A 26,291-nucleotide genomic window follows, 5' to 3' on the forward strand; every position below is an offset into this window, starting at 1 on the left:
TAATGAACACGATCATAGCTCTAAAGCAGCTTTGATAATAAGCACACGTGAATTATACTTTGAAAAATATCTCAAAATTACAAATAACTTGTCAACCTAATGCAAAGAATAAAAAATGTAATCCTAAAAACTGCCTATTTATGAGACTAAGAAAAATGTATTTCTACAAAGTAATAAATGAAAGGAACAAACTTCTGAAACATCAGAGGTCTATATACATCTTTCAGATCCATAAAGATAAACAACTACATAAGCTAATTCCTCCCCACCCCCAAAAAAATATATGGCTAAAAATAAGTTTTAAAAAAAGAATAACTTCAAATAAATTTAAAGTTTATGCTATACATTATAAAGAAATTAATTACACAAATGTGATGAAATGATGAGGCAAATGAAGAATGTTAAAACAAGCCAAACAGTTTAGTTCCAAAAACTATATATCAAATAGTTTAAATTTATAAACAAATTAATATAATGCAAAAAATAACAGCAGAATTAGCAGTATGTTTGTTTAAGATTCAAGGCACAATATTGCATAATGCAATACCATCTTCTGGACAAGCAGTGTCTTACCTTATGCAAGTCACCAGCTACCTTTTGTCGTTCACTTTGTTCGGTTTTAAGTTTTGTGAGCGTTTCATTTAACTGTGTTTTTAGCTGTAAAAATAAAGGACACCATAATCAACTTTATTTTCATCCTTCTTTGATTATGCTTAGACCTCTAGGATTGAAGAATGAATGAGAAAGAACGGGATCTCTAAAAGTTATGCACAGTGGATTAGCAATATGCTGCACCAGATGTATAGAAAAGCTAAGCAGTGGAGGATCCCATCTGTAAAGCTAAGTCAATGTAAGAAAAGCTATAGAAACAAACTAGAGTTTAGAGAAGAAAATTGTAAATGTAAAAACAAAACTATTAAATTCTAGTCAAGTGCCTTTAAAAGTATTCCTATTCACTATTCATAATAATTCATTCATACTGAAATTGTTCAAATTAAAAGGCAAGCAGGCCCTAGCCAGTTTTGTTCAGTGGATAGAGCGTCAGCCTGCAGACTGAAGGGTCCTGGGTTCAATTCTAGTCAAGGGCGCATGCCAGGGTTGCGGACTTGATCCCCAGTAGGGGGCGTGCAGGAGGCAGCCAAATCAATGATTCCCTCTTAACACTGATGTTTCTGTCTCTCTCCCTTCCTCTCTGAAATCAATAAAAATATATTTTAAAAAATAAATAAAAGGCAAGTAGTCAGAAACTTTATTAATTTTTAAAGACTTTCATGACTATACAGTTAAGAAAAGTCAATTGTGTAATATTTTAAAAGACATTGAACAAAAGACTGCAAATCCAGTAAAATGATAACTTCAAAAATTTTAATGTTGCTCATCCTTTAAAATGGCACTGAAGAAATGAGTGCAAGACCATACTGGCCTAATAATGGCAACAAGAAATGTCCTAAGACACACTTCTCAATAACCAACTTGTCAAAACAGTAATAAAGCTCTATAAAACTCTGGTGCCAATACAGAATGCCTCTAAGAGATCTTGTTAACTGTTCTGATTAAATATGAATAAGGAAAATGGACTACAATGACAAAAAAACCCACAACTTTATTTAAACTCAAAGTTAACTGATTTAGCCTCCCACCCACAGGCATAACATTCCAAGAGGTCTGGAGACTCAAAAGGGGGAAATACAAAATGCTGACATTTCGAACTGGAGGGAGAATTAATGGGGGACATTCATTTGGAAATACTATTTTTAGAACTCTATTTAAATCCCAACTTCTTCAGTTTTTGCTCCTTTACTTAATTCTGATTTAATACACCAGATATTTAATTCTGATTTAATATCTTTCTCTCCCTCTCCCTTCCTCTCTGAAATCAAAACATTAAAAAAAAAAAAAAAGACCTCCTGACAGAAGTTGAGAAGCAAATAATCAAAGAGAGCATCAGTCTGAATGAGATTCAACCATAATCTTGTGATCTTGTGGGTTTGATGCCACTGTTAGAGTCAGTTACCAACCACCAAAGTTAATAGTAATGTTTCCAACAATGATGACAGAGAATCATTGCTCGGCTGCCTCCTACACGCCTCCTATTGGGGAATCGAGCCTGCAACCCAAACATGTGCCCTGACTGGGAATTGAACTGTGACCTCCTGGTTTATATAGCTCAACACTCAACCACTGAGCCACCGTGGCCGGGCAAGAGGTTATTCCTTTGGCCCAAGAACACACCATGTAAGTATAGGCAAATAAAATTATTTTAATTTATCTTAAAATGTGGCAACAGTTTTCCTGAGCAAACAAACAGAAAAACTAAAATTAAGATTACAAACTCAATGTGAAAAAACCCACTCAAAATGGCCTCTTGCCTGGCCATGGTGGCTCAGTGGTTGAGTGTTCACCTATAAACCAGGTGATCACAGTTCAATTCCCAGTCAGGGCACATGTCCGGGTTGCAGGCTCAATTCCCCAATAGGGGACATATAGGAGGCAGCCAATCAACAATTCTCTTTCATCACTGATGTTTCTATCTTTCTCTCCCTCTCCCTTCCTCTCTGAAATCAATAAAAACATTAAAAAAAAAAAAAACCTCCTGACAGAAGTCGAGGAGCAAATAATCAAAGAGAGCATCAGTCTGAATGAAGACTCAACCATAATCCTGTGGGTTTGATGCCACTGTTAGAGTTAGTCACCACGCACCAAAGTTAATAGTAGTGTCTCCAACAACAGTAGGAGAAATTATTTTCTAAAAACACATTATAGAGTAAGGCTTACAGCTGTAGCATACCACAGTCGTGATCTGTACAATGAATGTATAGCAAACATATGTATAAAACTAGTCTCACACTGCAGTGGGAATGACTCAATTAAGATAAAATGAAGGTAAATAAAACAAAAATTTTATTTAAAAACTAAAGAGGTTGTTGTGTGTATGTGTGTGTTTGGGGGAGAAGGGTGAGGCTCTACATGTATATTCCATAGAGCCCTATTCTGAAAACTAATTCCCATAAATCACTAACAAAACACAGAAAATCAACCACAAATGGGTAAGTTAAAAAGTTTTCTTTGGTACCTACAGCAAAGTAGTAAGAAAATTCCAAACTGGGCAGGATTAACTTGGTATAAGAAGAAAACTTACTGTAATCTTTCTAGAGTTTATTCTGGTACTTTTTAAAAATCTAATCACATGCTATAACAATTTTTAAGTCACGGAAAGACATAACAATTGTTTTCGAAACATACTACAAGATAGTCATATTTATCTAACAACTAAGCCTGACACAATCGGTATAAATTTCCAGAAATTTAATAATGGGAGTACTCTATGTCTATAGACATTTAGCTAACTTTAGTTAAATCTTTAAGTTTATAGCTTCATGACTACTATGCCCTAAATCAGGGGTCCTCAAACTACGGCCCGCGGGCCACATGCTGCCCACCGAAAACATTTATCCGGCCCGCCAGGTGTTTTTGCCGCCGCTGTATGCATAGGAATTTGTTCATAGTTTTTTTTTAAACTATAGTCCGGCCCTCCAACGGTCTGAGGGACAGTGAACTGGCCCCCTGTTTAGCTTTTCGTTAACTATCTGTATAATAAAAACATAAGCAACCGTTATGGCGGAACAACCAGAACCACCAGTCACTATGATGTGCAATGACCACTAGGGGGCAGACACTCAATGCAGGGGCTGCCTGCCCCCTCGTGGTCAATGCGCTCCCATAGGGGGAGCCCCACTCAGTCAGAAGCAGGGCTCACAGCTGGCGAGTGCAGCAGCGGTAGCAGGAGCCTCTCCCACCTCCGTGGCAGCACAAAGGAACAGCAAGCTGAGCGGTAAGGAGTGAGCAGATGGGTGGTAAGGAACAAGGGCTCCCAAGGATCAGGCCTAAGCCAGCAGTTGGACATCCCCCAAGGGGTCCCAGACTGCAAGAGGGCGCAGGCTGGGCTGAGGTAACCCCCAGTGCACGAATTTAGAGCACTGGGCTTCTAGTAATTTATAGAAAGACCAGTTAAAATAAGAAACTGGATTAGATTATTGCCCTTGAATGAAGAGGCTGCATCTTCAACCTTTAATATTCTCCTCCTTCCAGGTTAAAAAATAAGAGGTCTAATTAATTATGGTAACTCTGAGAAGAGAATCTTCACAATTCAGTCGGTCTTTATCAGCATGTTTCATTTCTTTATTCATAATGCTGTTTAAGAAATTAGGTTTCATAAAACACGGAAAATTTCTCTGAGAAAGAGTTGCAAGCCAAACATGCTATTGTTAGGAGCTAAGAAAAGAAGGATCATCTTAGGAATCAAGAAAAGAAAGATCACCTCAGGAGTCAACAGAATATGAAGATTATCTTAAACTTACAAAATTGCCAAGCTAAAGATGTTAGCAAGGAGAAAAAGTTTGGATGGTTTCTCCACGTGTCATCACAAGTGTTTTCAGAGCCTACTTGATACCCAGTGGAGAACAAGCTTCTTACCAAATTTAGCTCTTCATTCTGTCTTACTGCTTCAGAATATGAATCATCAAGTTTTTTCTGCAATTCAGTCAACAGATCTTTCAGCTGCAATGAAGTTTAGAGTTTAAGATTGATCTCCTTATGGTAGCCCATGTTATGTATGCAACTTGGAAGCTCTGCCACTAACAACTTACACTAAAATATTTTATTACTCTGTTATAAACTTAATTTAAGTAGAGAAGCAAAGTTGAAAAAATTCTACTGTAAGTACCTCTCTGACTTCTGTGACATAGGTAGATCGTTCAATTTCTGCCTTCTCTAGTTCCATTTCCAAATTCTCTCGTTCTCTTCTCAGCTAGTAATGCAACAAAGAAGGAAAAGTTAACAAACCCATTTAAGATTTCCCTTCATGATGCTTCTCCACAACGAAGAGTTATGACACTTCTGAATAAAAAACCATTATCTCAAAAACTACAAGATATTCTTAAATGCATAACAAGTGCATAAGTAGACTAAAGAAGTCTTAACACAGATCTTTAAAAAAAAAACCCATACGCTTAATGATAAAAAGTCAAACAATGAAATAACATACATTTTCAATATCTTTATTTTCTCTTCTTAATTGCTCTAGCTCGTGTTCCAAAGATGTGAATGACAACTGCATCTGAAATATGAAACAATTATATGACCAACTAAACCACCAAGGATATTGATACGTCTATCTTCTAGAACAATAGTCAGCAAACTGCGGCTCGCGAGCCACATGCGGCTCTTTGGCCCCTTGAGTGTGGCTCTTCCACAAAATACCAATTTCTGCGCATGGGCCACGAAGTTTCAATCGCACTGTACATGCGCGCCCGCACGTGGTATTTTGTGGAAGAGCCACACTCAAAGGGCCAAAGAACCGCATATGGCTCGCGAGCCGCAGTTTGCCAACCACTGTTCTAGAATTTTAATCCATTTTCTTGAAATGCATCTCATTTAAAGTTATAATGAATTTTAAAAGACCTTAAAAATGAGAGTGTCACATTTAACTTGATTTAAATTGCAGTAAAAATCCACCCCACTTGCATGTCATTATATTAGGCCTTGCCAGAAGTGCTTAAATTTTTTAACAATTAACTTATAACTGACTGTATTTAGTCCCCAAATGCATTAACATAGAGTACCATCAGCATCCCTAAATTCTGCACAGGTTGGCCCAGAAAAACAAACAAGCAACAGATGGCACTCTTTACCACACCCAAGTAAATGGGAGAGAAATTAAGATTGTACAAAAACATCCAGTTCCATGAAGAATATAAGAACTTATTTTTTTCTTGAATACTATATGCCATGGGTCACAACATAATGTTATAAAAGTCATTGTGGCCTGGCCAGTGATTGAGCATCAGTCTATGAACCAGGAGGTAATGGTTCGATTCCCGGTTAAGGCACATGCCTGGGGTTGCGGGCTTGATCCCCAGTAGGGGGCGTGCAGGAGGCAGCTGATCGATGACTCTCTCTCATCACTGATGCTTCTATCTTTCTCTCCCTCTCCCTTCCTCTCTCTGAAATCAATAAAAACCTATTTTTTAAAGTCATTTTGAACTCCAAATAATTTAACTCATGTCACTGCATAGTAGTTCTGTAACTTTCAAAGCACTTTATATTCTTTATCATTACCCTTTAGTTGGACTCTAAACCAAAGATTCTCAATCGTGGGTGGGAATCATAATCACTTGAGGGCTCTTTAAAGCAGACTGCTGGCCCCACAAAGTTTCAGATGCAGTAAGTCTTGGGTGAGACTCGAGAATGCATTTTTTAACAAGTTCCCAGGTGATGCTGATGTTGCTGGTTCAGGGCCCACACTTTAAGAATCACTGCTCTAGCTGGTTTCAGTGGATAGAGAGCGTCAGCCTGCGAACTGAAAGGTCCTGGGTTCAATTCCAGTCAAGAGCACATGCCCAGGTTGTGGGCTCGATCCCCGGTAGGGGGCATGCAGGAGGCAGCCAATCAATGATTCTCTCTCATCACTGATGTTTCTGTCTCTCTCTCCCTCTCCCTTCCTCTCTGAAGTCAATAAAAATATTATTTTTTTTTCAAATCAGTTCTAAATAAGCTCTTCCTTTTTAAATACAGTACCTGTTTAATAGTCTTTTGTGACTCATCGACCTTAACTTTCCATTTATTTTCTTCCTGCTCCACACTTCTCTGTAGCTTCTGTAAAATACCTTCCTATGGATAAAAGTACAGTTGTTTTGAAAAATTCATGCTCTGATGCTAAAATAAACTATTTAAGCCACTAAGGAATAAGTTAATGATTTTTAAATGAAACCAAAATGTAGATTAAAAATCATTTCCTACTGTTTCTGCAAGGACGGATTTATATTTTTCACACTCTAGCTGTAACAATGTGTGCATTTCATCAGCTTCTTTCAACTTGTGCTCTAGAACCTGCAAAAAATGACATAAAGAAAAATTCCCTAGTTTTACCAGAAAGTTTTGTGCTTCAAACTTGTTTCAGTACTTACTGGTGTATTATGACAAAGGGTTTCTAACTGTTTTAAAATGAAACACTACATTTCAACCTTCTTAAGGAGCAATAAAGTACAATGACCTTTTTGGTCATTTGGTTTTTGCTAATAAAACTGAGTCTGTTTACTACAAAACATATTACACAATCTATATATATAAAAGCTTAAGCAACTGAACGACGAGTCACTATGACACTCACTGACCACCAGGGGCAGACACTCAACACAGGAGCTGCCCCCTGGTGGTCAGTGTGCTACCATAGCAGGAGCGCCACTCAGCTGACCAACGGGTGCCAAGACGCCCGGCTCATGGCTGGCAAGTGCAGCTGCGGCAGCAGTGGCAGGCACAGTCAGGGCCCGGAATAGCGGGAGCTGCAGCCAGCCCAGGCTTGGGCTCCTCCCCGGCCGCCTGCCACTTTCCACACTACTAGACCCCCGAGGTGTCCTGGATTGCAAGAGGGTGCAGGCCAAGCTGAGGGACCCCACCCGTGCACGGATTCGTGCACGGGTGGGGTCCCTCTGGGTGGCCTGTGGGGATCGGGCTAAAACTTGCAGTCCAACGCCACCTGCAGCTCCTACCTGCCACTCCCGCTCATCCCGGCCCCACTGTATCTACCGCGGGCTCATGCCCAATCAGTCCCAATTGGGAGAGGCTTGCACTGCTGCAGCAGCACTCGCCAGCCATGAGCGCTCCATCTGACGCCCTCCCAAGGGGAGTGACCTGTGAGAGCAGGCTGAAACTGGCTCTCCGACATCTCCTGAAGGTTCCCAGTTTGCAAGAGGGCGCAGGCCAGGCTGAGGGACCCCACTGGTGCACGATTGGGCTGGGGAGGGTCAGTGGGAGGGCTCCAGGGTGTGTCTGGCCCATCTCACTCAGTCCTGATCAGCCGGACCCCAGCAGCAAGCTAACCTACTGGTCGGAGCATCTGCCCCCTTGGTGTTCAGTGTACATCATAGCAAGCAGTTGAGCATCCTTAGCATATCATTAGCATATTACACTTTGATTGGTTGTTCGGTTGTTCTGCTGTTCCGTCTATTTGCATATTACCCTTTTATTATATAGGACTAGAGGCCTGGTGCACGAAATTCATGCACTGTTGTGGGGGGGGTGTCCCTCAGCCCAGCCTGCACCCTCTCCAATCCGGGACCCCTTGGGAGACATCCCTCTCATAATCCAGGACCGCTGGCTCCTAACCGTTTGCCTGCCTATTGGCTTGATCGCCGCCTAACCGCTCCCCTGCCTGCCTGATGGCTCCCAACCGCTCTCCCCTGCTGGCCTTATGGCACCTAACTGCCTCTGCCTCGGCCCCCACCACCGTGGCTTTGTCTGGAAGGAAGTCAGACGGTTGGAAGATGTCTGGTCTCCCAGTCTAATTAGCATATTACCCTTTTATTAGTACAGATAGGCTCATCACTCTCTAACAGGATGGTAAAATCAAAGCAAATCCACATGTGAAGTAAAGTCATAATACCTAGGCTACACACATGGGAAAAATGATTTTTAATCATGTCACTTGACATACAAAGAAAAGTTAATCCCCAAATTTCAGTAGGCAAGGATAAAAACACATCTAGGTTCTGAACACTTCTAACGATGTATCTGGAGTTGCTTTAGCAAACCAGTCAGTTTCTACCTACCTACCTCAACTGAGCTTTACTTTTTAAATTCAGGCTAAAAAGAGAGTAAGAGATAAATATTCAGTTTTAGAACTGAGTTGTACAGTTAAAGAAATGGCAAACATTAACTTTGTATACAAATCAAATGCATGGAAGACTTACAGCATTTTTACCAAAATTTACACAAAATGAAATCACCTTATACTTTCTCAAAACATCGTTATTTTGCCCTGGCTGGTGTAACCAATTGGTTAGAGTAACAGCCCACTGAAGGGTCTACGGTTGGATCTCATCCCTGGTCAGGGTAGGGGCGAGTAAGGGAGGCAACCAATCCCTGTGTCTCTCTCACATTGATGTGTTTTTTTTTCTCTCTCTCTTTCCCTTCGTTCCTTCCATCCTCTCAAAATCAAGGGGGAAAATAGCCTCAGGTGAGGATTAACAACAACAAAAAAGTCATTAGCCTATTCATACTATATATCTTTTATCTTTCCCAAGCTCATAAAGAAAAATTCTGATTTAATTCTTTTTTGGTTAAAACATAGATATTTCACTTCTTAAACTAACCTTAACCTCCTCTGAACCAGAAGTTCCAGTCATACATTCTTTTGCCTTCTTTTCAAATCCACGCAACCATTCGCTATAATTCTGTGGAGAAGAAAAGTAAAAATAAACAATATCCAAAAATATATAAATAAAATAGGTAAAAATGTTTAAATAACTAATTTATATTATACTGTAAAAGAAAACTACATAGCCCTGGCCAGTGTGGCTCAGTTGGGTGAGTGTTGTCCTGTGCACTGAAAAGTAGCTGGTTGATTCCTGGTCAGGGCACACGCCTAGGTTGTGTGTGGGAGGCAACTGATTGATGTTTCTCCCTCACACACCTCTCTGTCTCTCTGTCTCTCTGTCTGTCTCTCTCTCTCTCTCTCTCTCTCCCCCCTTCCCTCCGCCTCTCTCCCTTCCTCTCTTTCTAAATACAATAAAAACATTTTTTTTTTTAAGGAAAACTACATAAACACCAGCCCTCTGGAAATTTCGAAGAAGAATATAATGTATAAATTGTATATAACCACCCTGTGCAGGAGGCACAGCTGGCCAAAGCATCATCCTGTACACCAAAAGGTTGAGGGTTCGATTCCTGGTCAGGGCACATACCTAGGTTTCAGGTTTGATCCCCATCAAGGCGAGTATGAGGCAACCAATCAATGTTTTCATCTCACACTGATGTTTCTCTCTCTCTCTAAAAGAATAAAAAACATATCCTTGGGTGAGGATTTTTTTAAAAATTTTACATAACCAAACCTTGAAAATAAACACTAAAAATATACCTATGGGCGCATGCTCTCCCTCCCAGGAGCATGCCGACGCCTTTCCTTTCTTCCTCTTCTCTCCCCACAGGCATGCATCTCCTAAACTCTAAGGGACCCACAGGGCTTACAACCAGGGAGCAATGGGCAGCAGCAGTTCATCCCAGGCTAATCCCCTGACTGTCCCCAAGGCCCCCCTAGTCCCCAACTTCTCAACAAGCCAAAGCAGCCCAGCCTAGGCTCATTTTCCACCTTGTCCCTCCCTTGTTTCACTGTCCCCAGCTTTAATAAATGTCCTCTAAAAATAAAAAATATACATATAAACTTAAGTCTTATAGTTTTAGTCATTATTCTAAATTTTAGAACAATTTATTCTACATTTTGGATGCTTCTTATCTAAATTTTATACTTTGATAGAGTATTTATTTGTTAGATACTTTAAATCAAATTTCCTCTTAATCCTCTTTTAAGTCTTTGGTTTAGTTTATTCTAAGAAAAAAAAGAACACAAATGAAATTTCTATTAACTGCTGTAATTTAAAGCTTCATTTACATGCTGAATAAGGATTCTCCATAGTCTATCAAATCAGAACAAAAAAATGAAGAAAAACTGGCTGTGAGATCACCCCATAGTACAATAAAATAATACCCCCAAAGCACAAATAAGTTAAAAAAAAAAAAAAGCCTCTCCTTAAAAAGAAAAGATTCACATTTTCACATTATAAATTTGAACCAAGAAAAAGTGGATACTATTAAAATCCTACTTCGCTTCAAATACTGGGATTTAATATAAATAAACGTCAGCTGAAAAACTGATTTAGTTGTTTAAAATTTGTAACCCTCCCTCTAGGTCAGTGATGGCGAACCTTTTGAGCTCAGCGTGTCAGCATTTTGAAAAACCTTATCTTAACTCTGGTGCCGTGTCACATATAGAAATTTTTTGATATTTGCAACCATAATATAAAAAAGATTTCTATTTTTGATATTTATTTTATATATTTAAATACCATTTAACAAAGAAAAATCAACCAAAAAAATGAGTTCGCGTGTCACCTCTGACACGCATGTCATAGGTTCACCATCACTGCTCTAGGTCATATAGTTTACATCTCTCCTATGCTGATGAAGTGCACCACACTGCCTATGCAGTCGTCTTGCTCCTACTCCCAAAGTGTTGAGCCTGAATCTAATCAGGCCTCTACTTACGACCAATTTATGCATACACAAAGGACAGAGGAACATACTGACTCCAGGGATTCAGTCAGCTCCATCCAAACAGGGTAACTACATATAAAACACTGGTTTTGTGGTGTGTGTGTGTTTTTTAAAGGGTAGGGATTGCTAACAAATAGAAGGGAACCCATGCAATAAAAAAAATCTAAGAGACATCTTAAACAAATCACATTGTTGACCCTTACTTGGGTCCTGACTAACACACACTACAATAAGTAGTTATTATTTTATTAAAATAGATAATTGGTATGACAAACTAGAAAAATGTACTAAATGTATGAAATTAAGGATTTTTAAAAATGTCATAGTTTTATTTTAAGGAATCCTTATCTTTTATACATATGTATACAGAAATATTTATAGATGAGATGCTCTTATGTTTGACTTCCTTCAAAACAATCTAGGAAGTGCAGAATTGGAGGAAAAACAAGATGCTATGTATTACCAATTCATGCTGCATACTATTAATTGTTGAAGTGGTATACTGGGTATATCAGGTTCATTATACTATTCTACTTCGGAATATGTATACCATTCTCCATTAAAATAAATAAATAAAAATATATACACCAACATTTAGGAAACTACATGCATTCACTAGCTTTCTCTGGCCTCAAATATCCACTGCATTAATTATATGAATCAAAGCAACTTTTCTCTCCCACTTAAAACACACACAGCCTCAAGTAAAGAAAGTTGTTCTATATAATCTTCAAGACTGTTACTTGAAAACCTTAACAGATGACCAAAATCTTGCATTTTGAACTAAAGAGCTTATCTCATAGTATTAAATACCTTTAATTAAAAAAATTAAATGTTCCTAACACTAGGAAGCAATCACTTAAAATTAAATTCTATTTTAAATAAAGCCATTAAGAACATTATTGGCTGGTTAACTATTAAGAAATCATTTTGTCCCAAATATGTTTATGACCTTCTAAATATATGTCTCCTATTTCAATTTTATAGAATACAACAAAAGTATCAGCTGAATAAACAGGAATGAGTTTTGAATCAAGTAATTGATCTTCATTACTTAGAAGCACCCTAGGTTAACAATGGAAAAGAATAAGGAATTGGTGCACTATCAAAAACAAGTACAGAGTGCAAATGCTGCTTATTCACAACTTTCTTGAATAGTGATAAAGATGTCATGTTTTACAAAATAATAAATTAATCTTACCAAATTTGAAGGAACAGACACTTTTGGAAATAATTTTTTGAGAACTTCTTTAGCTTCCAACTCAACAGCTTCCAAATGTTGTTGTCTTTCCTAAAGCAGAAGTTCAAATCAAACTTACAAGTTTATAGAATTAAAAAAAAAAAAAAAAAGCTATAGTCTTTTAAGTTCTCAGGGAGGAAAAAGTGAAAGTATTTCTTAAAAATTCATGTCAATATTGACAAATGTCAAATTTTCCCCATTTTGAAATGTCAAAATGGCTTCCATAAAAATCTGCAAATCTCTAAAGCACCCTAAATAACAAATAACGTCTTATATTAATCAAGCCAAGGCAATATCTAACAATATGGACATTTTCCTTGTCATTAGAAACCAAGTTATTTGCCCCTCTAGGAACACTTCAAAAAAGCAAGTAAAGCCCAAAAAACAAAATACACTTCCCGCAGCTAAAATTTTAAACTGCATTTACAAAAGAAACCTAGAAATATAACAAACTACATGCAAAAAGTAGGCATCTGGGCAACATAACTGACTGAGGCTTACTGCCTGACAAATCTCCACAAAAAAATGCATCACCGATGGACTATAATGCCAGGGGATTAAAATGCCAACTTTCATATTTCCACCTTTAAGATCAGGTAAAATTACCTATTCTAAACAAGGCAAAAAAATAAATAAATCAAAATTTGATGGGTGGTACATATGGGAAGAAGAGAAGGAGGAAAAACTGATGTCATATTACTTCACCAATGCCAAGTATCAAGAAGACCAATTCTGACACTTTTGTATGGACTCTGTCCACTGTAAATTTAAAGTTCAGTATTACAAATGCATGTCTAAATTTGGTGAATTTAAATCCAAACCTAATGAATATCAATTAACTCAAAATCACAGTTTGTCAAAATTAGGGTAATGGCTTGATCACACACAAAATAAAAATCTAATAATAAAACTATCTGTACAAGATATAAAAGATATCTGAGAGCTATAAAAATGCACATCTAAAACCAAGCCAAGAAAATCATCTCAAAACACTTGTGAAGTTCAACAGGTGACAGAAATACAAGCAAGTTAGCAAGCTCTCAACTCAATCCCCCCACCATCATTTAAATGTGATTTGAAATTTATTACAGATTTAAGATGCACACACTTCAATTTAAGAAAATCTAAAGTCACACAATAAAAAGCTAGAGATTAATCATATTCTCTACACACAAAAAGTTATTACTATATTCTGGGTTAGTGGAGGATTTTAAAAATACGTTTTAAGGGAGAATTTTAAATAATTCAATAAATTCGACTATTTTTCAGGAATATACCCACCTGGCTGCATAGAATAAGGTATACTTATTCAAGGAAAATATTTAACTGCCAATTCAGAGACAATTAAGAGGTCTCTGAATTTTTAACATCTGACCATAGAAATGATAGAGCAATCGCTAAAGAAAATCACCCAGGAAAAGATACACTGTGGAGCAGAATCTTTTTAACTTTCCAAGGAAAAATGAATCTAAAGAAAGTAAGTGTTTAACTTTTAACCAAGTGGCACAAAGATGAGAAGTTACTTTTAGTCTGTACTAATTTTAGCTAAAATGTTTCCATTCCTCTGTAACACCTGGAAATAGCCAATAATTGGAAGTAATCATTATAATTTCCTTACTATCTTTGTCTAAGTAATACATATAAAGTATCTTCCATGTGAATCTAACATTTATAGTAGCTCCTAAGAATATATACTCCTTACAGCACAACTTGAGGTTCTGGGTCAATCAATATCACTTTACACCTATGCTATCTGAGGACTAGATTCCATTAAAATAGAGAAAGACTGTAAATTCTATTCTCTGTTGATTACTAGCTATGCAAGAAGCCATCGTACACTTGGTGGTGAGTTTGGAAATGTGGATAAATTCTTATACTCATCATCAAGCACATGATGAAACATGGATAAACTCTGGCTTTCTTTTGGAATCATAACATGCCAGAATGCCTATGACAGGTAGCATATAACTTCTTGCAGGATTATTAAGAGACTAGAGGCCTGGTGCATGAAATTCGTGCACTGGAGGGTGGGGGGTGTCCCTAAGCCCAGCCTGTGCCCTCTCACAGTCCAGGACCCCTTGGGGGATGTCCGTCTGCTGACTTAGGCCCGATCCCCTGGGGGATCGGGCCTAAGCTGGCAGTCAGACATTCCTCTCACAGTCTGGGGTTCTCACAGTCCGGGACCCCTTGCTCCTTACCACCCGCCTGCAGCAGAGGTGGGAAAGGCTCCTGCCACTGCTGCTGCGCTCACCAGCCATAAGCCGGGCTCACTGCTCCTTAGCACTGCCACAGAGGCGGGAGAGGCTCCCGCCACCACCACTGCACTCGCCAGCCATGAGCCCGGGGCTGCTCCTGCATTTAGGGTCTGCCCCCTGGTGGTCAGTGCGTGTCACAGCGACTGGTTGTTCCACAGGTTGTTCCACCATTCAGTCAATTCACATATTAGGGTTTTATTATATAGGATAGGATTAGTACTTTGTAGACACCCAGTCTCATTACCAAAACAAAAGCTAAAAGGTAGTTCTTAACAGTCACAAACAAACAACCACCCCATTACTGATAGAACTGACTACAACCACTCACAATGAAACAATGTCCTCCCTGGCCTAGATTTTTCTATTCCCTGGCCTAGATTTCTCTGGGCCCAATATCTGCCAGCAGTCTCAAGTTTAGGTAAATTTCCATTACACTAAAGGAACTATAACTATAAATTTTACTTGATTTAAAAATTTATAAAAACTCTACTAAAAAAAGTCCTTCAAATGTCACTAAGACTTACATTTAACATTCAACAGATTTCCTTGGCACACAAAATACTTATAGTATGCTGAACTGAATCACATAATTAATGAGCTTTATTAACCCATCTATAAAATTCAATATTTCTGTTCCACATGCATTCTTGGTAAAAATTTTCAAAATGACTGACTGAACTGGCACATTCATTTCTCTCAATCTTTAAAAACAACTTCTTAATTATAATTCATTAGAAATCTTTAAACCCATGGAACTTGAACTTAAGAAGAATACCTTTTATCATGTTGAAGACAGGGAGAGAGTACTGTACATTCTCTGGTCAAGGGAATTATCCCTTATAGTAATATTCCATACTGAATATAATACATGATTACTATCCAGCCACTTCAAAAGGTAAAGTTTAATTTTAATTCCACCTCTTTTAAGGAACCATTCCCAATAATATACCAAGAAGTGATCCCTTCCCTGCACTTCTTAAGACTTATTATTTTCCACTTTGAGTTGTCTTGGTGTGCCCCAAAGAACCTAGGAAAGTTCACTGTGCATTGTAGGTACATCTAGTTATCCAAATGTGTTTATTAATTCAGTTAGTTTTTTTGGCTGAGTTTTCACTGAAGCTTTCTTAGCTAACCCAAGAGGCACACACTATCTCACAAGAGCTTACATGGGAGGTATAGGTTTCCTGAGACTCTTCAGCTTAAAGCAGTAATCACCAAAGCTCAAACAATCAGGTAATCATAACAAACTAGCAAGCCCAAAATTAAAGCTTCAAGGAGTAGATGAAAAAAGCAGAGATGGCAGAGATGATAAATGTGGATGGATAAAGAGATTATATATTTAAATTGCAGTATAATTAAATGCTTTAGTCTGACTTTAAGACAAGCTGCAGATTTTCTCTGTTCAGCAGATTGTTTCTAGGAGTTAGCATTACAACCTTGGAAGTCTTGTTCACTTTGTCCTGCAGCATTTTTTCAGTTGATGCCAATGCTTCCATTGCTTCCCAGTTTTTCTCCCGAAGGTCCTAATCATTTTTAGAAAGAATGATTTCAGTTTATCCATTATTGAAAGATTTTTGCTTTTTACTTTATCAGTATTTTGCACTGCATTTAAATGCTGGTTACTGCAAAATTATTTCAATGGAAAAATATGTACATTAGCAAAAAAATAAAAAGCAATGTTTAGAAATTTGAATGAGAAAACAAAGATGCCCACTTCGCATGTTTTAGTATACATGTCAAATATGCCAGCTTTAAAGAAATTACTGTGCACATATGACAAAGAAGAAAGCATTTAAAAGTAAACACACATACCAAGATTACAAATATGATTTCAGGTACGCCGAAAATTAAAGGATTAAGGACAGAGCAAATACATAAGAATTGCTAAAAGCTTGATTTTTAAACAAGGCCCACAATCACTCATGGGACATTCCACTGCAGCCTATCATTTTTTCTCTAAATATGTTTAATTTAATTAACATATTTCAAGTCTACCTAGGAATGACATAGTGACTCACTGTGCTTCTGTATCTTTCTTGGCATGGTCAAATATATATGCCATAAAGCAACCTGACATGAACTGTATGAGCTACTCGATCCAGGCAAACCAGGAGATAGGAAGACTATAAAACACATTCTCTTAGAAGAGAAACAGAGGTCATTGGAAACTGAACTCTGAAAGACCTACTTCACAGCATTTTATTAGCAAATACAAAAAAGGACAATCTGCTATATGTCAGTCTTTGTTCAAATTCAGAAATCAAAACAGATAAAAAACAAAAAAAAAAAGCCAATAATCACCATTTATTGAATGCTTACTTATGTACCCAACACTGCACTTAGTGCTTCACACAAATTCTCATTAATTCTCACAACCCTAAGAGGTATTTATTCCCATTGCATTGACAGGGAATCCACAGCTCAGGTAGGTTAAGGAATTTGGTCAAGTGAACACTGCAAATGAAGTGGCAGAACTAGTAATTTGCTTGCCTCCAGTGTCCTGACTCTTCTCACACATCAATGCCTCCAGCACTGCTGCATTAGAATGACATTTACTATATCCTACACAGTTAGGATGTTAGCAGTATAGTGGCAAATTCAACTCAGGTTTTGTGGCCAAGCAATGCTGTTAGTAACATTACACAAACACACAAGGGCAATTCACATACCTAATTTTGACAAACTCAGGGGTGCAGGAACATTTCAACTTGTTAAATTAACAAATTAATGCAAACTTTGAAAACTTTTACTTTCATTAGAAAACACATATCGATTTGCTATCAATAGCCCCTTTTAGATTTCAATAACATTTGTAACCTTGCTTAAGACTTAGCAATCATACTTTTGTGTGCAAAAATTCCTTCTCTGCCAAAAATATTTGTATTCTCATAGGTGTCACCTCTGGTCAAAGAGAAGTTAAAAAAGTCATCTTAATTCACTTTTTATCTATTTAATAAAAGTATCAGGATTTATATTTCTGAGGGCATTATCCCTTCCCATTTTAGCATAAAAGTATTCAGGTCCTGAGAGACCTCTATAACATGCTTATTAATTCCCAAAATTTGAACTATCTCAGTTAAAAAAGGAAAATTCCAGAAGACTTTGAAAGACAGTTATTATTAAAATTACTTGGTTTGAATACTGGCATTACTTTTAGTTTACAAAGAAGCTAGCCCAATCAAAATAAGAGGAAATAGCTTTGATTTTAAAATGTTGAACTTGAAAAGCTAATTTTCTCAAATAAAAATTTAACAAAAAGTAAACTGCATTTTAATTTAAAAATATTTTTAATCAGAAGCTTTAATAATCATAGCTTCAACATTTTAAATAATATTCAGAAGTGTACAAATTGGTCTTTTCATTTATTCATTTTAAAACATCTGTTCTCCAATAAAATTAGCCCAATACTTCTCCCCAAAAAAGCTATCCACAAAATAGTACTTAAAAAGACTAAGAAAAGTATCTCAAGTAAAAGTAGATTTGAAAAAATTCTGAAGCATGATATTTCAGTGAACAAATAAAAAGGAAAGCTTTGTTCTGATCAAGATTTGCTTACATTGTTTTTCTTCCTCTGGTGTTCAACAGCATCCTTCAAAGTGTCTATCTCATTCCGGAGACCAGTGATTTCTTTATCTCTTGCTGAAATTCTAAACCAGAACATGAATACACACAGCAATACTTTGGGTAAACAATAAATAAAATATTTGTTACTGGAAAATAAAAACTTCAGGTAAATGATGCTTTAAAAAATGCATTAACTTAATAGGCAAATTCTTAAACTTAATTACCATAGAAAGCCTATCTATGAATAAATTTTTACACTATTACATGCTGACATTTGTGTTAAAGTGAAATAATCCCCTAAGAAATAGTTCATGAATACATAAACTGCTGTACTTGTAGTTATCTCTATTTTTATGTAGGTTAATGAAGTAGCAGTAAAATCTCAATAATTCAAGGGTGTTTGTTAAAGCCCAAAGTCCATAAGTGTGTATGTTAAAAAGTGACAAATTAGTTAGTTTACCTGTTTTTACTTATGTAGATACATTTGTGTAATTAGATACAATTAAGTATATCAGAAGAGTTTAATTTCACAGAAAAGTTTTCTATATGTGCTACTCTAATTTTAATTTTATAGTAAACTAATGGCCCAGTGGATGGATTCGTGCACACTGAAAGAAAATTAATTAGAAGAATCATGCGGTAATTACGTTACTGCAAAAAATTACATGTCAAAATAGTATATATAATATAGTATTATAAAATTAAAACGCTTGCAATTGACACCTGCAAGAGCTTAAGTATTGCACATGCACGAGTCAACGTTTATTTTTAAATTGCCAGTGCACATATGTGTCGGTTGGTCAGTCAGTAGTCGATGAATAAATCGCGATATGGTTCACATTAAATGTCAACAACCACCACCAAATTCACAATTGACAATGACAGATCGAAAAAATACACGTGCAATTGGTGCCAGCAAGAGCTTTACATGTATCGCACATGTACAACTCAACGTTTACTGTTAAAATAGAGTCTAGGTGCATGAATTCGTGCACAGGTGGGGTCCCTTGGCCTGACTGGCGATCGAGGCCAGGGGGAAGGACCCCAGGAGGTTGGCCGGCCAGTGTGAGGGACTGCAGGAGGTTGGCCAGTCAGGGGGAGGGGCCGTGGGAGGTTGGCTGTGGGAGGTTGGGGGAAGATCCTGCTTTGAGTGTCTGCCCCCTGGTGGTCAGTGTGCGTCACAGTGACTGGTTGACCAGTCGTTCAGTCGTAAGAGTCGCTTAGACTTTTATATATATAGATTGCCAGTGCTCGTCATATGTACCAGATGGTCAGTAGGTCAGTCAGATGGATGGATGGTCGGTCACTTAACCTTTTATATATATACTAGAGGCCCAGTGCACAAAAATTTGTAAACCCGGGGAGGTCCCTCAGCCCAACCTGTGCCCTCTCGCAGTCTGGGACTCCCCAGGGGATGTCCACCTGCTGGCTTAGGCCCACTCCCCAGGGGATTGGGCCTAAGCTGGCAGTCAGACATCCCTCTGGCAGCCCGGGAGCCCTCGGGGGATGTCCACTTGCCAGAGGGAAGCAGGTCTAAGCTGCAGTCGGACATCCTTAGCACTGCTGAGGAGGCAGGAGAGGCTCCTACCACCACCGCTGTGCTGGCAGCCGTCAGCCTGGCTTGTGGCTGAGCAGAGCTCCCCCTGTAGGAGCGCACTGACCACCAGGAGGCAGTTCCTGCATTGAGCGTCTGGCCCCTGGTGGTCAGTGTGTGTCATAGTGACCAGTCATTCCCAGTCTTTCTGCTGTTAGGGTCAATTTGCATATTACCTTTTTATTATATAGGATAGAGGCCTGGTACACAGGTGGGGGCTGGCTGGTTTGCCCTGAAGGGTGTCCCAGATCAGGGTGGAGGTCCTGCTGGGGTGCCTGGCCAACCTGGGTGAGGGGCTGAGGGCTGTTTTCAGACTAGCCACACCCCCTTCAGGGTGGGAGTACCCACTGGGGTGCCTGGCCAGCCTGGGTGAGGGGCTGATGGCTGTTTGCAGGCTGGCCAAGCCTCCTAGCAGGGACCCTCACTGAATTGGGGTGTGGCCAGTCTGGGTGAGGGGCTGAGGGTCATTTTCAGGCTGCCCAGAGCCTCTTCAGGGTGGGGGAGTCCTGCTGGGGTGCCTGGCCAGCCTGGGTGAGGAGCTGATGGCCGTTTTCCGGCTGGCCACGCCCCCTGGCAACCCAACCTCCCAGCCTCTCCTTTTTTTCTTTCTTTTTTTTTTCTTGGATTTATTTATCTTCTATAATTGAAACTTTGTAGCCTTGAGTGGAGCTCAGGTCCGGTCAAGGCAGGTGGGAAGCATGGCTTCCTCCATCACTGGGGGCAACCCAAGCCTCCTGCTCACTCCAGCTCTGTGGCCACCGCCAGCTTAGGTGGGTTAATTTGCATGCTCACTCCTGATTGGCTGGTGGGTGTGGCTTGAGCATAGCAAAGGGACGGTTAATTTGCATATTTCTTTTATTATATAGGATACTAGAGGCCCAGTGCACAAATTTGTACATGGGGGCAGGGGGCTATTCCTTAGCCTGGCCTGCACCCTCTCCAATCCGGGACCCCTCAGGGGATGTCCGACTGCCGGTCTGTTGGACATCCCTCTCGCAATCAGGGAACGCTGGCTCCTAACTGCTCACCTGCCTTCTGGCTGATCCCCCTAACTTCCCTCCCCTGCTGGCCTCATCGCCCCTAGCCGCCTCTGCCTCAGCCCCACCACCATGGCTTTATCCAGAAGGACGTCCGGAAGGTTGTCTGGAAGACATCAGGTCTAATTAGCATATTACCCTTTTATTAATATAGATATAGATAGAAAGGTCTAGTAAGTGCATGAATTCACCAGTCACCACATGTAAACAAATGTACAGGGCTGGAGTGTGCCTTAGCACAAGTCAGAACATCAGCTGCAGGGTTAAAAGTGCTACAAAAAGTCTCGCCACGGGACAACAGAATCTATTCCTGCTAGCCATGAGGCGCTATCATGTGCTAATCATTTGCTGAACACTGTTAATTAGTGGTGACTTTTGGATTTAAACATGTAGACTACAGTTGTAGAAATGTAATGTTTATTTATGTTGGCGAAATTACTATAGTGTTTTCTCCAACACATGACCTATTTGCTACAATTTGTTAAAAATAACAGTGAATTAATAAACAAAATAATACCTGTTAATTTAATTATACAAAAATCTTGGTTAAAAACATTTTAAAATTAACAGGGTGTTAATTTTCATATATGACATATGGACCAGAAATTTTTATCCCTTAAATCCAGAGTCCGTTAAATTGAGGTCTGCAAAATAGATGATTTACTATACATTGAGTGGCCAGATTATTATGACCACCTGACGTTTGTAGGAAAATTAGCTATAATTTCACACTGAAGTTGCTAGAGGGCCAGACCATTATAAATAGGGAAGCAGGTTGTTTACCACGACAGTAGAAGTGATTTTTTTCTGAAGATATGGGTAAACAACGCAATTTAACAGCCTTTGAATGTGGGATGGATATATATGTACACAGACACAGACACACACACACACACACACACACACACACACACACACACACTGAGTGGCCAGATTATGACCACCCCATCAGTACTTCGTTGGGCCACCTTTTGCCTTTAATACTGTGGTGATTCTTCTTGGCATTGACTCCACGAGATGTTGAAAGATGATGTGAGGAATCTGACACCATGCTTGATGAATAGCGCCGTCCAGTTCTGTGAGATTTGATGGTTGTGGAACCAGCTGCCTGATGGCTCTTTTAACTTCGTCCCACAAATGCTCAATTGGATTGAGATCTGGTGATTGTGGGGGCCACCTAAGCAAGGAAAAGTCTCCCTCATGTTCTTGAAACCACTCCTGCACAATACGAGCACCATGGCATGGCTCATTGTCTTGTTGGAAGAAGCCATCTCCGTTGGGATATGCCATCAACATGATAGGATGAACTTGATCAGCAACGATACTTAGGTATATTGTGCTATTCAGACGTTGTTCCACATGAATTAAAGGGCCCAAATCAAGCCAGGAAAACATGCCCCAAACCATAACACTGCCCCCACCAGCTTGAAAGGTTGTACTCATGCATGTGGGGTGCATGCTTTCATGCCGTTTCCACCACATTCTCACTCTGCCATCTGTATGATGCAACTGGAAACATGATTCATCGGACCACATGACTTTTTTCCAATGCTCGACTTGTCCAATCCTTGTGCTCCTGTGCGAATTGGAGACGTTTTACCTTGGTAACTGCAGACAGCAAAGGTGTTCAAACAGGCCTTCGGCTTCCATATCCCATATGATGCAGTGTATAGCTAATTTGCCCACAAACTTCAGGTGGTAATAATAATCTGGCCACTCATAATAATATATATCCCACATTCAAAGGCTATTAAATTGCGTTGTTTACCCATATCTTCAGAAAAAAATCACTTCTACTGTCGTGGTAAACAACCTGCTTCCCTATTTATAAAGGTCCGGCCCTCTAGCAACTTCAGTGTGAAATTATAGCTAATTTTCCTACAAACGTCAGGTGGTCATGATAATCTGGCCACTCAGTGTATTTTCAGAAGAATGAAACTGATGTAGAAGCACTCTCTTAAATATTACTTTTTTCTAGAAGACAATAAAGTCAGTTGTGAGTTTCTTAAAGTGGCTAACCCACAATAAAAGTAGGCAGTTAATGCAAGGTAGGTGTTCCCTTGTAATTTTTGTAACAGTCTCGAGGTTCCTGTTTTTCTGGTTCTATCTAATGAGTTAGTGGAAAGCAATGGCACTAATTGTATTCTAATTGTGAGTCTTGTCAGCAGACTCACAATTCAATTCTGTTATAGTGGACAGCAGCTTGAGTAGAAATTTAAATTATAAATAGCTCTTCCCTAAAAATAAAGCTCTATATAAGGATTTGGCAAACTAGGGCTCTGGGTGTGACCCCACAGTCTGTTTTTGTATAGTCCTCAAGCCAAGAGCTAATTTTGTTTTTAAAAAAATTGTTTAAAAAAAAAAAAAAAATATATATATATATATATGTATGTGTATATATATACATATATATACATATATTTATATATAGATTTATATTTAGATTACTTATATCACCTAATTACTAACGTGTTTGGCATTAAATGTTTTGAAATATACCAACTTATCAGAAATGACCTTAAATGTAGCCTCTTTAGAGAAAAGTACAGGTCAAGAATTTAAAAAAAATTTTTTCAGTTTTAAAAAGTCTCCTTAGAAGAGAGCAACCATACAGATTATAAGGGTTTGTTTGTTTTTAATGCATAAGCTAAACCAAATTTTCATCATTCAATCCACAATGATAGAGTAAGTGACAAAATTTAAGTTAAATAAGTAAAGCCTTCAAAGTATAGTTTATTTTATTGGATTTTTTCGGAATGACTAAAAAAAAAATAAATAAAAATTTCCCTCAACAAAATGTTCAAAGAAATCCAAATACTACAAAAAGGTACATTAGCTTAGCCAAAGGCACAGTTAAACTCTACTGATCTGCAGTTCAAATAATCCAAAAAGAACTGTAAAAATTTGGTGACCATTTGCAATGACAGTAAATTGCTTATTTTAGAACTATTTAACACATAAAAAGTTACCACTTCCCAAATTAAGAATCAAAATTATTACTTACACTTTTAATAGTTCTTCATGCGGGGGAAAAGAAGATGCCTATTAAAAAGAGTTAAATGTTATTTCAAAACACAGCTTTCCAGAAGATTCTAAAAAATTAACTCTTTTCAGACATCAATTTAAACAACACCAAAGGTAAACATGTCATACATTCTATATGTCACCAAGTAATTTTAGTAAAAACATATACAAATTTGTAAAATGTACTAAGCCCTAAATAGAATCTTCATTGTCACTACATGTTTAAACTCTTCATTTAACAATTTATCAATTTCCTTCTAGGTGCAAAGCACTGAGCTAATACCTTTAAATTTTCATACTGTGTATTTCCTATATGATGACACTAAGTTCCCAAAATCAAAAAAATACCATAAATGAGGTCAAAATAAAAATTAGGAAGAGTTAACTTGCATGTACCAAAAAGTTAATTTTACATAATATGTAAAGGTTTATAGCCCTTCACATATGATATTTATTCCTTGATGACTCCAATATCTCAAATTAAACTACTATAAGCTTCTTGTCAGCAGGAACTAATTTTTTTGCCCCTGAAAAAACTTTCTAGTTTATCCATATACATTCATAAATTAAAGAATATTTTGTTAACATCTTTTTAAAATTTTAACCAAGCAGAATTATATCTCGAAAAAGTTATTTAAATAGTAGTAAACTATTACTTACCATAATATTACACATTTCTTAGTTTCTCTCCAATTACTGACATTTCATTTGGGGTTAAGGGGTAGTAGGGTCTACACACACGTTAAAAGTGACCTCATAGGATTTTAAACTGAGTTGCTAAAAAAGGTATTCTAAAAGATGTGAAAATACACACAGCGATACATAACAGATCTGGAATACACATTATTTATTTATACACTGTACTTTACAAATTATAAATTTTATCTTGGATATGGCATAGCAAACTGCTTTGTTTTTTCAGGAAATTTGATAAGACACTTATAAATAAAAACAACACATACTTTATTCTCAATGAAAAGGCAAAATGGTAAGAATTTTATCCAGACCATCATGGGTTATATAATTTTTCACCACATAAATAAATGGCAAACCATCTCATAGTACCTACCTGTTGGTAGTTCTGTTGCTTCAGCTGTTCAATTTGGGATTTAAACAAATTGTTCTCATCTTGTACCTTCTATTTAAACAAAAATTAAACATTAATACCTGGACAGAGAGTTTTCTTTTTATTTTGAAACCAGGAAAATTCTAAAATAGTAATAATTTTAAAGGGGCATAAGTCCTAATTATAAAATGAGAATAATTATATTATTTTGTACTAGTCTAAAAGTGGGTATGTCTCAATGAAGAAAATAGGATCCAGAAACAGAGCCAAATACCTATAAGAATTTAGTATAGGGTAACATTTTAAACCCATAGGACAAATTCTAGTGATATCTTGGCTAGCTGTTATTTTGTCATGAGGGGCTGTCCCACGTACTGTAGGATACTTAGCTTTATCCATGGTCCCCATCCACTAGGTACAGGCCTCCACCAGCTGTGGCAAACAAAAATGTCTCCATATATTGCTAAATGTCCCCTGAGGGGCAGAACTACTACACTAAAATAATCATCATGGATTATTTAAAAATGTGGCTAGCCTTTTTTTTTAAGTTGAAATGTTATTCTCATAACTTACTCAAAAAGAGTACATATGAATAAAACATCTCAACAAAAAATATAATCATAAATGTATTAAAAGAAACATGTAAACATATTTTTATGATAATATGAGAGATACCTTTCATCCCAAGATTTAAAACTAAAAAAATTACTTATACTAGAGTACATAAAAGTTTTAAATTTCCAAAAGAGAGGAAAAAACACAAAAGAAAAACTTAGAATAAATCACCTCACATATGACAAGATTAATTTCCCTTATATGTTGAAAGGGATAAGTTAGTAAGAAAAAGTTAACCTGGAGAAAAAATGTGGGAAAAAATAAAGGCCAATTCATATACAAAAGAAGAGTGCTTAACTTCTCTCATAATCAAATGCAAATTAAAACAATCTGACCATCTACCAAGGACCATACCAAATGTCTTCATCTTTGTCACTATTGGAGAGGATGAAAAGAAAACGGCCCTCAGTTGGCAGAAAGGTAGATGAGTAAAAATACTTTTGGAGGGTGATTTAGTATTATTAAACAAATTTAAAATTAATCTACTTGGGAGGAAGAAGGAAACTGACAAAACCAACCATTGGAGCATGAAATGTGAACAATAGTAGTCAGAGACAATGCAGAAATCTAAAATTTGCTATCACTTCAAAGGAATGTTTTGTAAGTACTTTCAATATTAACTACATGAAGGTGAGGATACACTGATTTTCTATTTTAACTATCACTTTCAAAAAGGAGAAAAACAACTCTGCATAATCCTTTGATCCCAAATTTCACTTCTAGGAATTTTAGGTACAGATATACTAACAAAAGTACTAAAAATGTGTGTGCAAGAATATTCACTGTTGAA

At 37.7% G+C, this 26,291-nt stretch overlaps 1 protein-coding gene across 10 annotated transcripts in view; it reads right to left on the bottom strand.

Moving 5' to 3' along the window:
* Positions 1-26,291, bottom strand: part of KTN1 (kinectin 1) — a 110,583-nt gene that overhangs the window by 10,246 nt on the left and 74,046 nt on the right. For 4 of the 10 annotated variants that reach the window (XM_070419263.1, XM_070419238.1, XM_070419227.1 and 1 more), the window contains 12 exons: positions 24,890-24,958; positions 23,801-23,838; positions 18,158-18,248; positions 16,038-16,124; positions 12,308-12,397; positions 9,150-9,230; positions 6,799-6,888; positions 6,577-6,669; positions 5,045-5,116; positions 4,724-4,807; positions 4,474-4,557; positions 574-657 (listed from right to left, as the gene is read on the bottom strand). In XM_070419263.1, the coding sequence (XP_070275364.1) occupies positions 574-657; positions 4,474-4,557; positions 4,724-4,807; positions 5,045-5,116; positions 6,577-6,669; positions 6,799-6,888; positions 9,150-9,230; positions 12,308-12,397; positions 16,038-16,124; positions 18,158-18,248; positions 23,801-23,838; positions 24,890-24,958 (963 nt within the window). The remainder of the gene's footprint in view (positions 1-573; positions 658-4,473; positions 4,558-4,723; positions 4,808-5,044; positions 5,117-6,576; positions 6,670-6,798; positions 6,889-9,149; positions 9,231-12,307; positions 12,398-16,037; positions 16,125-18,157; positions 18,249-23,800; positions 23,839-24,889; positions 24,959-26,291) is intronic. The other 6 variants (XM_070419278.1, XM_070419255.1, XM_070419271.1 and 3 more) reach the window with 3 other exon arrangements.

This window comes from Myotis yumanensis, unplaced genomic scaffold (genome assembly GCF_028538775.1).
Source record: "Myotis yumanensis isolate MYYU_CA2020_CCGP unplaced genomic scaffold, mMyoYum1.0.hap1 SCAF_1, whole genome shotgun sequence".
Taxonomy (NCBI): domain Eukaryota; kingdom Metazoa; phylum Chordata; class Mammalia; order Chiroptera; family Vespertilionidae; genus Myotis; species Myotis yumanensis.